This window comes from Mastigoproctus giganteus, chromosome 10 (genome assembly GCF_048544385.1).
Source record: "Mastigoproctus giganteus isolate SK-2022 chromosome 10, ASM4854438v1, whole genome shotgun sequence".
In the NCBI taxonomy this organism is placed as follows: domain Eukaryota; kingdom Metazoa; phylum Arthropoda; class Arachnida; order Uropygi; family Thelyphonidae; genus Mastigoproctus; species Mastigoproctus giganteus.
The window spans coordinates 166696606-166714354 of record NC_143584.1 but is presented as its reverse complement, the minus strand read 5'-3'; the positions used below and the strand labels follow the sequence as shown (position 1 = coordinate 166714354).

The 17749-nt window shown below is 34.5% G+C and overlaps 1 protein-coding gene across 6 annotated transcripts in view; it reads left to right on the top strand.

Moving 5' to 3' along the window:
* The window catches only part of Nipped-A (Transcription-associated protein Nipped-A), a 1216281-nt gene that overhangs the window by 674965 nt on the left and 523567 nt on the right, over nucleotides 1-17749 (top strand). For 4 of the 6 annotated variants that reach the window (XM_090382460.1, XM_090382459.1, XM_090382461.1 and 1 more), the window contains 2 exons: nucleotides 2009-2155; nucleotides 2998-3015. In XM_090382460.1, coding sequence (XP_090238586.1) covers nucleotides 2009-2155; nucleotides 2998-3015 — 165 coding nt within the window. The remainder of the gene's footprint in view (nucleotides 1-2008; nucleotides 2156-2997; nucleotides 3016-17749) is intronic. The other 2 variants (XM_090382462.1, XM_090382458.1) reach the window with 1 other exon arrangement.

The window sequence follows — 17749 nt, the reverse complement described above, 5'->3', positions numbered from 1 at the left end:
CTCCATCGACTATTACTACAACTATGAAGAATGCTAATAAAATAAAACAATCAATGCAAAGTGGTAGGTAATATTTTTTTGTTGCCCGGAACCTAACCCTGTGATTTCCGATTGACTCCATTATATAAAGGGTGCCATTTGCACCTATCCCCCTAGGAACCTAATCCCGATGTAAATCAAGGACTACCTATATTGTATATAGTGTTTTTAGACAGTTTTAATTATTTTGAATTGTGTTTTAATGTTGAACATTTGAAAAAGTTGATATTTTTATTGTTTTGAATTGTGAGTTTTAGTTCAATATTGATATTATTTGTATAAAAAAGTTCTATAGTTTTATAGTTCTGGATTGTATAGTTCATAACTAACAGGAACCACAATAAAAAGGTGATAAATGTATCGAGTTTATAAAGTTGAGCTCAAGAATTGTTAGATTTTAGAGATCTGCCTGCATGGGGCTGGTGTGGTAATGTGTCTCCAAAACCTGATTAGTCAGGTGGGAGACACAGCTAAGGGTCAGAGTTTAAAAATTTTCTTGTTATACAGTGCACATGAGTTTAGGCTCAGGGAATGCAAAGGCTAGTGATGATGATGATGACTCTCAACTGTTTTTTCACTTCATTTTCTCCGTGCTTATCCATATATAGAATTTTTTTTTTTTTTTTGATTCAATGAAACCTTATAAGTAGAATCTTAACTACATGAAGAAAATCTATTAAGGTAATCAAAACATGGTTTACTAAAATTTAATATTAAATTTATTGTAATCCTCTTTTTCATTTTTATAACAACCTACATGTGAACATGCATTTCTGTAACAAAAGGGTAGTTTTTTCCTCTCTATTTAGATGGTATCACTGTTGAAACAGCTATTTTGACAGTACAACCTTTTTTTTTTAGAGGATGGGTGAATCTCACTTAAACTTAGAACAGCTGAAGAACAAAACATCTGCAGGAGAGATTATCTTTTGTGGTGGTGGTTGAAGGTTGAAAACTGAAATCTTCTCTTCTTTTTGAAGTATATTGATTTATTTATTTCTATTACAATATATCACTGTTTTTTTTTTTTTTTTTTGCTTTTTTTTCCATCAGTTGATTTAGCTTGTTATTCAAATTAATTATTGTCTGGTTTACAGTAAACATATTTTTTTATTTATGAGAAAGTGCTGTGGTTCCAAAACTTTTAGAAGCCACTTAATGGTTTTTTGACCTCTTGTTTAATAACTGTAATGTGTTATGCTAGGAGCACTAAAGTATTTTTAAAAGGTATATTTCAGTGGTTTATAATAACAAATAAGCAATAATATTTTTTATTAGTTTGTTGTGTGTAATTCCATTTGATTAGCAGGCCACATTTGGGAAACTTCTGGAATTGTGTATTACTTTATTTGAAACAGCAATAATATTGCTTTCTGTTATGTTATAAAAATAGCTACCATAATTTCCATACCTAAGTTTTAGAAGAGTAATTTGGGGGGGGGGGACCTTGCATATATATGAAGCACTTGCAGGCGATTACTAAACAGAATGTCAATGTATAATGAATTTACTCATCTACTCATCATAGAACCCCAAAAAATTATCTTTACCAGTATTGCACTTCAACCTTTCGCTTTCCTCAAAGAGTATGTGACCCTCATTCCATCAAGGGTTTTGCTGATGCCACATTTCTTTAAAGACTTGAGGTTTCTAGGTGTTAGTGAGGTTTTATTGACTGATTCTGAGGAATACTGAAAAGATTCTAGCAAGACATACATTGGACTCACTTGGCTATGCTCGGCAACAACAGCAATATAATCTGACCTAAAAAAATACGAAGTATACCTTTGAATTATGAGATGCAATAGAATTTTTAGGCAACATTTTCTTGGAAAATACATTATATGAATATTTTTTACATTGCATTCTTGTAAATAATTCTTGCATAAATCATTTATGTATGTAAATATTAGAAGCACATTTACAGCATAGAGCAGTCCTTTTAAATTCAGTTATTTTTGCATTTAAGGTAAATGAAGCATCTACAACTGTAGGTTCTCCAGGAGAATTGTTGTCTCGAAGATGTGTTGCTTTGCTGAAAACAGCTTTGAAACCTGATGTATGGCCTAATGCTGAACTGAAATTGGCTTGGTTTGATAAACTTTTAATTACTGTGGTAAGTAATTAAAAATGAAAAATAGATAAGAAATTTAAAACTTGTGCCTAGGTCTGACAATACTGGAGGTATTAAGGGGCCTATGTCCTTCATTTTATTATACCTTTAGTCCTTCATTTTTTTCTTTTCTTTTCTTTGAAATCCCTGCGTTTCTATAGATTTGCAAGTGATGAATTTTATTTAATATTTAAAAAAAGTGTTTAAGATTAGATTGATAAATTTTTACCATATTATTGATTTGTTTAATAACAGCACAGATAGTTATAAACTGAGTTGCAAAAAAAACTTGTCGTCATATGATGTTGAATTGGAAAAATCACAAAATGAAGTGGTCTGTCTTGTTAGCCTCAAATAAATAAAAGATGCTCAAACCAGTAATTACTGACTAAAATACTGAATGCTCTTATATTTGTTAAATAATATCAGTTAATTTAAATTGATGTCAGTTTTTGCTGCCCACCTTTATGGTAGATCATCAATCAAGCTCACTTTATAGAAGTATTTGCAACTAAAAAAATTGAACAAATACTTTGCATATCTGTGGATATGCAGGGTTCTTATATGTAATATGTCCATATATTACATAATTAAGCTTATATTTCTTGAATTCAGGTACACTTCCTTAAAAATATGTTTGTTATGAAGTAATTACTTTTTTTTTTTTTTTTTTTTTTAATCATTTAAGATTTTACCTCACTGGAACCTTTGATGTCAGATCCAGGCATAAAGTGCTTCTGATATGAATAATCACTCCTTTATATTGAATTAATTCTTTCTTTAATATTTACTGTGAATGCGTTTAGTTCTACAGTTTTGATATCTGTACACTTATATTTTTTTAGCCATCAGTGGCCAGATGGGTAAGCTTAGTATATCTACATTTCTTTGCTATTTTAATTTAGTGGATGTGGGGGGTGGAGAGAGAGAGAGAAAGAACAGAAAAAAGTAATAATTAGTAGGCATTTCCCTCTGCTGCTGTATTATGTCATTACTCCAATCTCTCTCTCTCTCTCTCTCTCTCTCTCTCTCTCTCTCTCTCTCTCTCTCTCTCTCTCTCTCTCTGCATGCTTTCTTTAATATTTGTTTTTAATATGGGGGATTTAATGCATTGCATAGTTCATTTTTACCTGCACTGTGTTATTCTATATATTTACTCCCCCCCTTTTTTTTTTTTGGAAATTAATAAAATTCTTTTTAACCTCTTAAAAAAGAAGATATCTAATACAGTAAATGTGTTTTTTTTTTTTGTTTTTTTTAACTAAACCAATTAATATCACTTCAGAGAAAACATAAATTTTTCACATCTGTAATCTAAAAACTAAGAATGGTAAGTAATCCAGATCTACTAATAAATTGTGGACTATTTTTCCAAGTATTTAATGGAACAACAGAATTTCAAGTACTGTGTATATGGAGTCTTAATACTGAAAACCTTTACACAGACAAAATCACCAAATGGCTAATCTGTTACTTAAAATACAGGAAGCCACAATGACTTGACCAGTCTCAAGACCTGGTCTCTCATCAGAGAGATGCAAAAATACTAGTATATTTTATACTGTTACTCATAATTTTATACAGTCTTTTCATATCATTTATGGTTCTTGTGGAGCTAGAAATGGAAAAGTAAACTGCAAAGCTCACAGCATGAAATGGTTCATCTTTCAAGAATAGTGGCACAGAATTATTACAAAGATTTGAATCCTTTAAAAAAAAAAAATTGAATAAAAGTAAATAAAGTGCAAAAACCAGAGTTTCTCTTCTTGAAAGGATAACTAAAAAATTATTTTTCCCTAACTGTGAACATAATGAAGTTTCTGAAGTCATCATGACAACTGCTTTAAACATTAACTGTCAAAATGACAAACCAAGTAGAGAGAGAGAGAGAGAGAGAGAGAGAGTGAGTGAGTGGCTTGTGGGGATAATTTCAGTTATATCTGTGCAGCATTTATTCAGGAACAAGTTTCATAATGATACACTGGGAAGAATTTATGGCTTAAACAATTTTCAGAAACCAGATGTTTCTGCACATGCAAAAGCCTTGAGGTTGAGTGAAACAATTGAATGGATTCCATCTGCATACATATGCAGTCCAAGGAAGTCAGCTGTTAGGGTTTGTCAAGAATTAGGTGTGCCACAACCGAAAACTTGTAAAAGATTAAGAAGATGCCACATATGCTGCAGATGTAATGAACTCTGACCTATCTTAAAGATACTTCTGGCTAAATGCATAAGAGTATGAAGGGGTTTTTTTATGCATGGGTAATGCATACACATCATTTCTACTACCAAAATAGTTTTAATGCATCGTTATAATTATATCTCATGTTGTGAATACCTTCACAATTAATTGCCACAGTATTGCACTACCTCGAATAAGTAACGCTTCATCTATAGAGAAGACTAATGTTATTTATTCCCTGTGGATACCACCATCCAGACGGCACAGTTTCGAAGCTTCTCATCAGTGGATAGGTACCCTGTTATTGCAATAGCGATAACTCATTACTTATTTGAGGTAGTGCAGTACCACGGCATGGCAACTCGTTGTGAAGATATTCACAATATCAGATTTAATTAAAACAATGCATTAAAACTACCTTGGTAGTAGAAATGATGTGTGTGTGCATTACTCATGTATGAACAAACTCCTTCATACTCTTAGGAATTTAGACAAGAAATATCTTTTAGATTAAACCACACACACACACCATCAGGCATCGCTCATATTTTGGAGTTATATTTCATAACTGGGTTGTTGCTATTGCAACAACAGAGTATCTGCCTACCCACCGATGAGAAGCCAATAAGCTTCGAAACAGTAGTACCATCTGGGTGATGATATCCATCAAGAATAAGTAACATTTAGTCTTCTAAATAGTCTTCCATAAAATATTCCAATTGAATATAAGTGAAGTGAGGTATTGCAATACCATGGCAAATCATTGTGAAGGTATTCACAATATGAGATATAATTAAAATGATGCATTAAAACTACCTTGGTAGTAGAAATTGTGTGTGCATTACCCATGCATAAACAAACTCCTTCAAACTCTGAACTAGTTTGAAAAAGATAAAAAATCTGTCATTGCATGTAATGCAGTGTTTCCCAACCTTTTTTTTACCATGCCCCACCTAAGTCTTTCTAAAATTCTGATGCCCCCTATGTAACGTTGGGAAACACCGATATACATATTTTTTATATTCAAAAATTGAATTATTTCCTAAATGAAGCCTAATTACAACTTGTTCAGGACACAAAACTTAGGTTTTAGGAAGAAATCATTAGGAAATTATTAAGAAAAAAACAGTAAGTAAATTTTCAAAACATATAATGGACAACTAAAATTCAAGTACAAAATAATTTATATGAAAGATTTTTTTATAATATTTTAATTTTTAGTAATTATTATTTAATTGTTTAATAATTTCAACATTCCATGTGAAGTCACTTCTAGATGAGTGCACTAAATTTAGTGAGACCCTTGTGCTTGATGCTTGCCGCAGAGAGATTTTATATTGGGCTCCAATTTAGTCAGCTTCAGTCTCAAGTCTCCCCGTTTTGTGATATCCAGTCGATTTCTTTTCTTTAGGAACAAATCATTTATGGCACTAAATCCACATTCAGCTAAATATGAAGATGGAAACGGTAACAATAGCTCTCTTGCAAAGTTGGTTGAATTTGGGTATTTAATTTCTGTTTCATCACAAAGCCATGCCATCGCTCCTTTTATATTGAATAAAGTTTTAACTGACTCATCATTTTGCATTTCTGAGAGTTCTTCTTGGTACTGCATTGATACATCAGACAAATCCACTAACATTGGTTGCATCATCCAGGTTGGAAAATCAATTTGTTTTAAATCAGAAAACCTTTCTTTTAAATCAGCGGACAGAATTTTCAGATGATCGACAATAACAAGTACAGCGGTATCAGTCACTTCACATTTTTGCAGCCAACGAAACTGTTCAAAATTTTTGTTACAAATATATTTTTGACATAATTCAATAAATGTAATGAAACCAAATATCTTCGCTTTTGCATCGACGAGAGTTTTATTTGTTCCTTGAAGTTGTTTATTTAATATATTTAGTTTTTCAAAGATATCGGCTAAATAACTCACAAATGCTTTACCATCAACCGTTAACAGATGCTTCATTTCAGGTTTGTCACTTAAAAAGTCACTAATAGTATCAAATAGTTCCATGAATCTTTTCAAGCAGTTCCCTTTCGAGAGCCACCTTACTTCAGTGTGAAGTAAAAGTCTCACATGGTCTCCATTTTGTTCTTCACAAAAAAGCTTGAAGAGACGCTCACATTTGGCATTAGCTTTAATAGCATTGACACATTTTATAACTGATTTTAGTACTTCATGAAGAACAGGCGAAATATTTTTAGCTACCAAGTTTTCCCTATGAATAACACAATGCACAAGAAGCATTTCTGGATTCTCATCTTTCATCAATTTTAAGCAGCCATTTTTCTTGCCCATCATATTAGGAGCACCATCTGAAGCGCAAGATGTTATATTTTTCATTGGTATATTATTGTCATCTAAGTAATTTTTTAGCTTATTATATATATCTTTGGAGGTAGTGGTGCTCTCTAATGATTTACAGAATAACATTTCTTCAGCAAAATTACCTTTATCAATATATCTCACATAAGTTATCAGTACGGCTTCACTGTCTCTCAAAGTTGATTCATCCATTTGCACTGAGAATTTTCTTGTTTTCAGCTTTCCAACAAGTTGTATTTCAATATCTTCACTCATTTCATCTATTCTTCTGCTAACAGTATTGTTATTGAGTGGCATAGCTTTCACGTCTTTGTCATCTTTTTCCAGAACTGTTTTAAGAAATGCTGATATTGATGGTTTGATTAAATTCTCTCCTATAGTATGATTTTTCCCAGATTTAGCAATGAGTAAAGAAATTTCATAACTAGCCTCAAGAGTACGATTGACAGTTGCAGTATGAGCAATAAACAGAGACTTTAATGTTGCTCATTTTTCAAAATTCTTCTTTAAAGTTTGAAAGTAATCTAAATCTGAATTTACATGAGCATTATGTTTCGCCTTCAAATGCGCCTCAAGACGACCTCGCTTCATTGATTCGTTGGTCAAGCATTGTTGGCATAAAAGACAAAAAGGTGACCTTTGATCGTGGATAGCGGGTATGAAACCAAATTTTAAGTATTCCTCTGAATACTGACGAACTTTTTTTTTACTTGCACTACTCATTTTACTGCGCAACTGAAAGAAATAAATATAAGATAAATCAAAAACTAAAAATAAACTATGCATTAAAGTTAATTTAATTTTATTTTAATATATCAAAATTAATTATTAGTGCGCTTTTTGAATGAATAAATCACACGAATTACTGAATTCGGGCTATTAAATCTGTGGTCTCTGTGAACAAGCAGATAAGTCTAATTTGTCAAAAATGAGATAAGTGCACTATAATAAAGTATTTATTATTTACTATTATGTGACACGCAGCTATCTTCGTTATTGTAGTTTTAGCGTGAGTAATAAATATTTGTATATTCGAATATATGCGTGTTTATATGAGAGTGTGAAGTTTATTTTTCCTCTCCTGCAAATTCGAGTTTTTGGACTTATTTGCTTATTTACTGAGACCACAGAAATACATATATGACAAATACATACCATTGTATATCACGGTTCTTCATTAATAATAATTCTGTGCGCAGACAAAGTAATTTTTTATTTTAATCTGAGATCGCCAAACCTATCCAAATGTACAGTCACGACGCCCAAACGAGCGTTTGTATGAAAGGAATTACTTATTTTATACAACACGCGGAGTTTGCGGTAGGCTACAGTAGACAACCACTTCTCTTGTGCATTGCGCATGCCATAAGCAATTGTCCAATACAGTACATACTATTCCTTCACTGGGCATAGTAAGCAATACTCTCCGAGCAAACTGTAGTTGATATTACTCCAAACTTTCAAGTGCAGCTCTATAGAAAGTACAACATTTAACGAATGCTTATTTAAAATTGAGATACCAACAATTCTTCTTTTGTACAAGTTAAATCATAGTAGGCGGTTGTTTTAAACTCTAGACGAGCAATTTTTGAATTGCCCCCCTGAACAATCAAATTGCCCCCATGTGGGGCGTGGGACCCACGTTGGGAAACACTGATGTAATGGTTAATAAAGCTAGTGTCTGCTTCAAAAATAGGTCTTGCAGTATCCTATGTTTCCTTGCAATATTCTAAGATGCATTTGTAAAATAATAAGAATAGTTTACCTCAATAAAATACGAAGAACACTTCCGTAGGAATTAAAGCAATTTAAAAAAAAAATCGAAAATCGTACATTACAGTAAAAAATATCTAAAAATCAATTGAACACAATTAAAAATCAATCTGACGCAATTAAAAATTAAATAAATTAATTAAAAGAAATTTAACGAAAAAATTGCAAAACGATTTTCCTTCCTGAAGCTGACAACCAAAGCCTTTCTACTGTTTAACATATGAGAGAGAAATAAAGTATTTTTTAATATTACTATTGTTGGTTGATGTAGTATTTTGTATCCTATCCCTAGCTTATACCATAATTCGGTTTATTGTAGCAAGGGGATAATCCCTGTTTAAGAATCTGCTGGTTAATATTTGTATTTCTGAGCCCAAAGCAGATTCCATCATTGAATGTTTATAGACATTTAGAAATCGATTAAAGATAATAGAACTCTTGTAGGAGAATGGGTGATAGCTGTTATAATGTAGAAGCATACCAGTGTTTGTAGGTTTTCAATCGATGCTAAATTGGATATTATTCGAGTCCCGAGTAAGCGAGAAATTTAGAAATTTTAATGACTTTGTATCCGTGCCCTCTCTTTTCAATGTAAATTTGAGTCTAGAGTGAATATTATTAAATGAATGTAAAATGTCTTGGATAATACTACTATCAGTAATAACTAGAACATCGTCTAAATACCTCCCATAGTATGTTATACGGGAAATAATATCTAATGTGTATTCAACGTTTACATTCATATATAACAAGGTAACATCTAGTGGAAATAAATTATCATTATCGCCAAATCTACACTCCTTAAGTTTATTAAATAATGTATCGTAGTTCTTAATCCCAAATTGTATCGCCTGTATAAAGGGTTTTATAATGCTATTTTTTAAGCATTTTCGTCCTTGACCACACATGTGGGCCAAGGACGAAAATGCTGAAAAAAATTCAGCCTATTGTTTCTGTAGGAAACAATAGGCTGAATAGGAACACTGGTCTTGTGTAATCTTACCCAACCGAAAAAGAATATTGTGTGTTCTGACTTTCAATTCCTTTTACTGAGCCATAGTAATGTAGTAATTTTTTCGATACGTGGTTTATTCTATTGATTGACCAAATTGGTAAATAGTGCCGGGTCTACTTCAAGATAAGTGGAGGTATCTGAGACAACTGAATCTAACTTATTAATATAATCATATGTATTGAGTATTACAACTCTATCTCCTTTATCTGCCCTCTGTATAATAATGTCTTTATTTTCCCGAAGTTCACGTAAAACTGAACTTTCATGTGTATTCAATTTAGGAAGTTGCGTTTCTTTTATGTGTTATTCACCACTTGGTTAACATGTTGAATAAACAAATCTTTTTGTGGAACATTACGAAGTCCAAATTCAATATCAATTACGCACTGTTTTTTAGGTAGTTTTCGAGGAGGTAAATTATAATTTAATCCTTTGGATAAAAGTGAAATCTGGTCCTGTGATAGAGTATACGAGGAAAGATTTGTAACCTGTCGATATGTCAGTTCGTTCAATGTTGGGCGAGGGAGTGTTCATGAACTAGCTGACGTATTCTGTGGTAGCACATTCTGTGTATGCGGTGGGGTTGTCACCCAACTCGTGCGTACTTGGTCGTAAGCACATGACAATGTGTTAGAATTTGCATGAACATGTTTTGACCCTCCCAATAATGTATTCAATTTGTTAATGTGTCTGTATTTTATTTCTGAGGCCTGTGCTTCTCGTTAGAAATCTGTGGAGGTCTTCAATACAGACCAATCACTAGGATGTAGATAATTTTTTAATTTGCCACGCAGTTTCCGAACCTGGGAGAGGTATTTTCATTTTTTAGAATACCGAGATCTTAAGGCATGTTCAACTATATTATGCTATGTGGCAAGTGCCAGTTGCTTGATGTCCAGAATTTTATGATTTAAATTGACCCTGGCAAACTTCGGAACAATGTTGTTTTGAAGGCAATATTTTAGAAAAGAAATATAACTTTGGGCCAAGTATCTTAGTGTTAATCTAACATAATTTTCCACCAAGCTGTTCAAAAAATTCCCCATAATTGTGTGTATCGATAGGTTATAACTGGAGAAAATAAACCAAATTAGGGTACAAGCTAGGGATAGGATATGAAATACTACATCAGCCAACAATCGTAATATTAAAAAAGACTTTATTTCTCTCCTATACGTTGAACAGTGCCACAAACAGCTGAACAGATTCTTTAAAGATGCCGAATTTAAAATTGTGGTGAGGCCAATACGGAAACTACACACTATACTGAAAAATCGCTCAGCCCTTTCCTCGTTCACAACACAAATAAATGACCTGGTATACAACATTTCTTGCAGTGATTTCAACTCGTCATACCAAGGTTCTACATGTTTTCTGCTATTTTCGTGTTAATCAACACTTGGCCTCAGTTCATGCTTCTCATTCAGAATTAGCCTTTCGTGCCGGTAATGAAAAACATACTTTTTTATTTAACGAGGCCAAAATACTTAGTGTCCAATGTCATTATACCAGACTATTAATTGCAGAAACTGTTGAGATTAAATTACATGAGAATTCTGTTAATGTTCACCGGCTATCTCTAATCTCCAATTCGTAGGACTCTATGTGCATATGCGAAGACAAATAATCCCTGTTTAAGTTTCGTGCTCACCCCATTCAGTAATTTTTATTCCTGTGATCATGACATACGGTCAAAGTGTTGTCAGCTTCAGGAAGGAAAATCGTTTTGCAATTTTTTTCGTTTAATTTATTTTAATTAATTTATGCAATTTTTAATTGTGTTCATTTGATTTTTAAATTGTCTTCAATTGATTTTTAATTATTTTTTACTGTAATGTAAAATTTTCGATTTTATTTTAACTGCTGGAGAGTACCATACGTAAGTGTTCTATGTATTATATTGAGGTAAACTTCTCTTATTATTTTACAAATATTGATATCAACATAGAACGTATTGGGCATTATATCTCTGGTTCATACTATCTAAGATGTATTAAAAACTTCCTTATTTATTGGGTTACTCTTATGAAATGGTTTCTTATAAAAACAGTTATATTAGTTTCAGATTTTTAGTAAAGATCTAAGGTGGTACAATGTTTTCTGAATCTAAACTAGTGAGGTAAAAGTATTTCCCACTTTTCCAGTAACGAGACCAACCCTGTTGTGTGCCATCTTTTCAAGAACCTTACCTAGGCAGCTAGTCAGAGAATCACACACACAACCCCTGAATGACTGGTGAGCAATAATTCAGGGGTTGTGTTAGATCTTTTTCTTTTTGGGACTGCTAGTACTGTTGCATCTCTCCATGAAGAGAGATGTGGATTGTTGAGAAATATCCAATTATCAAGGTCTGGTAAGTTTGACTAGCTGCCTAGGAAGGTTCTTGAAAAGAACTTTACCTAGGCAGCTAGTCAAAGAATCACACACACAACCCCTGAATGACTGGTGAGCAGTAATTCAGGGATTGTGTTAGATCTTTTTATTTTTGGGACTGCTAGTACGTTGCATCTCTCCATGAAGAGGGATGTCGATTGTTGAGAAATAACCAATTATGAGGGTCTGGTAAGTTTCCCCATAGCATCTGAGCAGAGGTGTTGAATAATGCTATAATAGATGCTATCAAATCCTGCTCCACTTCTGGTGTATTATTGTGTCAGTTCAGTTCATATTCATATACTAATTACAGCAGATTTTTAGATATTCCACTATTCACTTCTGTACAGTTCCTGATTGTGAGGATGTGTGACACATCTTCACCAATCTTTATACATTCCAGTATGTTTTGCTGTTGTAGTTCTGTAAATGCTCTTAGTCAGTTGCGATGCACACTAGATTTAAAATGTCCCCATTGGAAGAAATTGACTAGTGTCAGGTCTGGCATCAGTTGCCTCTTGTCTTCCAGTACATTTATTAAGAAGGTATTCATCAAGGAACCTTCAAATGTTATGTCCCAATATGGCAGTACAAGGTACTGCTGGAGAACATAGCTATCAAAATACTGTATCATCTAGGAACAGAATGAGAAGTTATTTGAACATAACCATATATGTACCACAATATTGTTATAAGAGTAGGATGTCACTAGCTACCTGGCCCATATTCCTTCTTACACCATTACTGGTGAATTATGAACCTTGTAGTGGTGGTGATGTCTGGTTCGACAGACCTCTCACCAAAATATATACCTCACATTAATCACTGGTTTAAGATTAGTGTCTATAACTTTGTCTGCCTTCTAATTACACTTACGAATTTGACTAGTTTTGGAAGAGAGACAAAATTGTTCACTTTTGACTAATTAAGTACAATTCTTCTCATCACACAGTTCATACTATTGTTATGGAAAGTTAGGATAATGTTAAATAATGTTTATTTTATATAACAGTAATTTCCTCAATTGTATTGTCACTGGAGACGAGTGTTGGGTGTCTCAGAAGTGATGCCACAAATGAAGCATCAGAGCATGCAGTGGACTTCAAAATCATCAATGCCCAAAAAAAGTCATTTACAGAAGTCCAGGATCAAGACTATGCTGATCATGTTTTTAATCAAATTGTATTATTCACAATGTGTTTTGGTTCGAAGAAATGAAGTCTGCTACACTAGTTCAAAGGAAGTTTCACACACAGTATCGCAAGGAACATTCCAGTAGGCCTACAATGTACACGGGACACAGGAATTTTGTTGAGACCGGACATTCTGTGTGCCATGCCAAGTCACCTGGTTGGTCACGTGTTCCTGACGATGTCGTGGAAAGGTTAGGGATAGCTTCATTAGAAGTCCACAGAAGTCAGCGCAATGTGTGTCTCAGGAAAGTGGTATTCCACGTGTGACTGTGTGGCAAGTGTTACGAAAATGTTTACACTTAAAAGTGTACAAATTATATCCATCATGCAACACCTTACAAATGCAGATAAACTGGTTCGTAAAGGATTCTATATGCAAATGTTGCATAGGATAGAAGACAATGAGGGATTTCTGGACTCCATAATTTTCGGTGCCCTCAGCAAAGAAAAAGTGTACAGGCCCCTTTTTTGTGGAGATAACTAGTATCGTGTATCTAGACATGCTCCAACAGTTCCTCATCCCAAAAATTAACAAAGATGACCAAGAAGGACACATTCATTTCCAGCAAGACAGCGCACCTCCTGATTGCCTTGGAGAAGTGCACAAGCATCTCAACACCCATTTCCCAGGTCGGTGGATGGGTCAAGGGGTGCCAATAGCATGGCCACTTTGTGCCCTGAATCTTACACCTACGGATTTTTTTCTTATGGGGATTTGTTAAAGATCTAGTGTACGTACCACCCTTATCTGCAAATGTATTACTGCCACAGTTGCAGAAGTGATGCCAGAGATGCTACACTGCATGTGGTAGACTACAGGTCTACAGGTGTTTTGCTACATTATGACATTTAAAAATACTGTGTACGTCTTCTAAATAAATTTGCATAAATTTATCTGCTAAATAAATTTATATACACCTTCAAAGTTGTAAAGCTGTTTTTGAAACGCCCTGTATGTAGAGCTCGAAAAGGAATTAGAAAATGTGAATTGGAATATCATCGGTTTGGCTGAAACAAGAAGAAGAAATTAATCACTTATAAGTTTATCAAGTGGAAATCTGCTGTACACCAATGGAAACAGTGAAAGGAGTGACGGTGGAGTTGGGTTTCTGGTCCATAAAGATTTAAAAAACAACATCTTGGAATTCAAAAGTACATCACCAAGGGAGTCAAGACTAATACTCAGGATTTCTAAGAGGTACAAGCTAAGGGTTATAATGATTTATGCATCAACACCGAGCCATGATGATGAAGAGGTTGAAGAAATGTACACCGAAATTGAGTCTTCTAGATGAGCAGAAAACCCACTACACTATTATTATGGGGGACTTCAATGCTAAGGTTGGAAAAAGACAAAACAGTAAAAAAAGGGGGAACTATAGGAAATTTTGGAATTGGTGAAAGAAATGAAAGAGGCAAAAGACTTGTGGAATTTGCAGAATCTCAAGGATTGTCAGTAATGAACACTTTTTTTCCAGAAAAGGGTGAACAGAAAGTGGACATGGAAGAGTACAAATGGATTAACAATTAATGAAATCGACTTCATCCTCACTAACAGAAGATATATTGTGAATGATATTACTGTCCTGAATAAGGCAAATGTTTGAAGTGATCACAGAATGGTAAGATGTACACTTGATATAGATGTAGGAAAGGAAAGGAAAAAACTGACGAGTAAATAATACAAAGGTCTTTGAGATAACAGAAGAGGAGAAAAAGCATTATGTACTGGAACTTAAGAACAAGTTTGAGCTTCTGCAGACTGCACAGCACAAGATATTGACGAGGAATATTACAACTTTCTGAAAGTGATAAAGCCCGAGAAACCCATAGTGAAAAAGAAATCCAAAGAAAAAATTAGTCAAGAAACACTTGTTATGATGAACCGAAGGTGAAAAATGAAGAGCAAGATAAACACTGACAAGGAGAAAATTGATTATACTGAGTTATGCAAAGCCATTAGAAAGAGACTCAGAGAGGACATAAGAAGATTTAACACAAGAAAATTAGAACAAGCATTAAGGGAAAACAAAGGACTTAAATCAGCAGCCATGAGCAGTAATACAGAAAGACAAATGATACTGAAACTGAAGAATAGCGATGGTGTACCTATAAACAGCAAAGAAGGCATAATTCAAATAGCAGAAGACTACTATAGAGAATTACACAAGGAGCGAGGGAATGATGCCATCAGTGGGGAAGATGAATTGCAAATTAGCAACACATACGGCATACCCAATATTCTTCCTGATGAGGTAGAACATGCATTGAAGAAAATGAAGAATCAGAAAGCCCCTGGGGAAGATGAAGTTACTGTAGAGTTGTTAAAATTGGGAGGAAGAGACATAACACAAAAACTGGCAAAGCTCTTCACAAAGTGCATTAGAAAAGGTGTGATGCCTAAGCAGTAGAATAATGCAATCATAGTTTTGCTGCATAAGAAAGGAGATAAATCAGAAATTGGAAATTATAGACCAATTAGCTTGTTATTCCACATCTACAAGTTGTTCACAAGGGTCATTACTAACAGATTAGAAAGAATACTTGATGAGAATCAACCGAAAGAGCAAGCTGGCTTTAGGACAGGATTTTCAACTATGGATCACCTTCAGGTAATATCACAGCTAATGGAGAAAGCAAATGAATATAAAACACCATTATGCCTGGCATTTGTGGATTAGGAAAAGGCATTTGACTCCATACAGCATAAGGCAATGTTTCGGGCACTGGAAAGACAAGGCATAGATACCCCATATATTATGATTTTGAAGAAAATATATGAGAATGCTACCTCCTTTATTAGACTAGACAAAGACAGTAGGAAATTTAAAAGTAATGATGAACAGGTATGCCACAGAAAGGGAAATAATGATTGAAGGAGCAGTAATTGAAAAGGTGGAGTCATATACTGATCTGGCACAAGTTATTAGCTGTAATAATGATAAATGACTGGAAGTCAAGAGAAGAATAAATTTTTGGCGGATGGCATTCAGGAAATAGTCACATACATAAGAGCAATATCCCAGTTTGTCTGAAACGTAAAATAATGAACCAATGTATACTCCCCACCATGACTTATGGAAGTGAAACTTGGGCACTCACCAAAAGAATGGAAGAGATGCTGAGAACTACACAGCAAAGAATGGAACGAATTATATTGGGAATCAGACTGTTAGATAAGAAGAGAAACACGTGGACTAGGCAGCAAACTCAAGTAAAGGACATTCTTATCAAAACTAAAGAACTAAAATGGTCTTGGGTAGGATACATAACTCGAAGACATGATGACAGATAGACTAAGAAAACAACAAAATGGTACCCAAGAGGAGCTAGAAGAAAACCTGGAAGACAAAGGCGGAGATGGATACATGAAATTCATGAGTTTGTGGGTACTAAAAGGATGGCCAGTGCTCAAAACAGAAGGAACTGGAAAGTTGCTGGAGAGCCCTTCATCCTGCAGTGGGTTGAAAATGGCTGATGATGTATGTATAGTTTACAGTTTCTACAAAACTTCCAAATCCCCCCCCCCCCACCAAAAAAAAAAAACTCACAGAGGGTTGTTTTTTTTATGTGAACACCAAACAAGAGAGGTATTAGAACCTATAGTATTTAGTACCGTGCTTGGGTTGGAGGTTGAGAAGACGAAAGAAGATATTTGTTGATATTGGACTTGAACTTCTGTAGATTGTAATTTTCAGGAAATACGTATGAAGGAAGGTTGTTCCAGAAAACGGCAGTTGAATGAATAAATGAGGAAGATGAAAAGTTGGTTCTGTGGGTTTGAAGTTGGACAGTAAATGGATGTTGGCTGGTGGCAGCACATGTTCGGACTGTTTTGAAAGAGAGAGAGCGGGAATTATAGAAGCTAATTCAGAAGAACAGTGCCCATGGAAGTATCTGTAGAAGAGGCATGCAGCAGAAACAGGAGGTCTATGAGAAAGCAAGTGGAGAGACTCCTTTAGAGATGAATCATTAATTAACCTAACTGCCCTCTTCTGAATGGAATCAAGAAGCCTGAGAGAGGTTTTGGGGGCACCACCCCAGATGTGGGAACAATATTCCATGGCAGGGCGGATTTGCGATTTATACAGAGTGAGCAGCTGTTTGGAAGAAAAGTAATGCCGAGAGCGAAAGAGAAAACCAAGTTTTTTAGATGCAGAGGAAGCAATATTTGTAAAGTGCTTTTGCCAAGAGAGATTAGAAGTCAGGGTAATCCCCAAAAGAGATATATCATTTTGCCTAGAAATCGGAGTGTCACTAAAGATAAGCATATAAGCAGAAGAATCCTTTTTGCGAGATATAAGACAAGACTGAGTTTTAGAATGGTTGAAATCAACTAAGTTGTCTTTGCCCCACTGGAGAATTACCTGAAGATCGGCATTTAAGGAATTGGTAGCACATTTTCGAAGTTGAAGCTGATTCAGCAGGACAAGGTTTCTCAAAATGGAAAGTGGAATGCAATGTGCTATCATCAGCAAAACTATGGATAGGATTTCCAGTCAATGGAAGAAGGTCATTAATATACAAGAGGAAAAGAGTGGGGGGAGGGGAAGACTGAGCCTTGGGGGACACCGGCATTAGTGGAGAAGTTAGAAGACAGAGAGCCACCTACCATCACCCTCAGTGAGCGATCAGAGAGAAAACTGGATAACCAATTACAAAAAACAGTTGGCAAACCATCAGATGGAAGCTTGTGTAGAAGACGTTTATGCCAAACAAG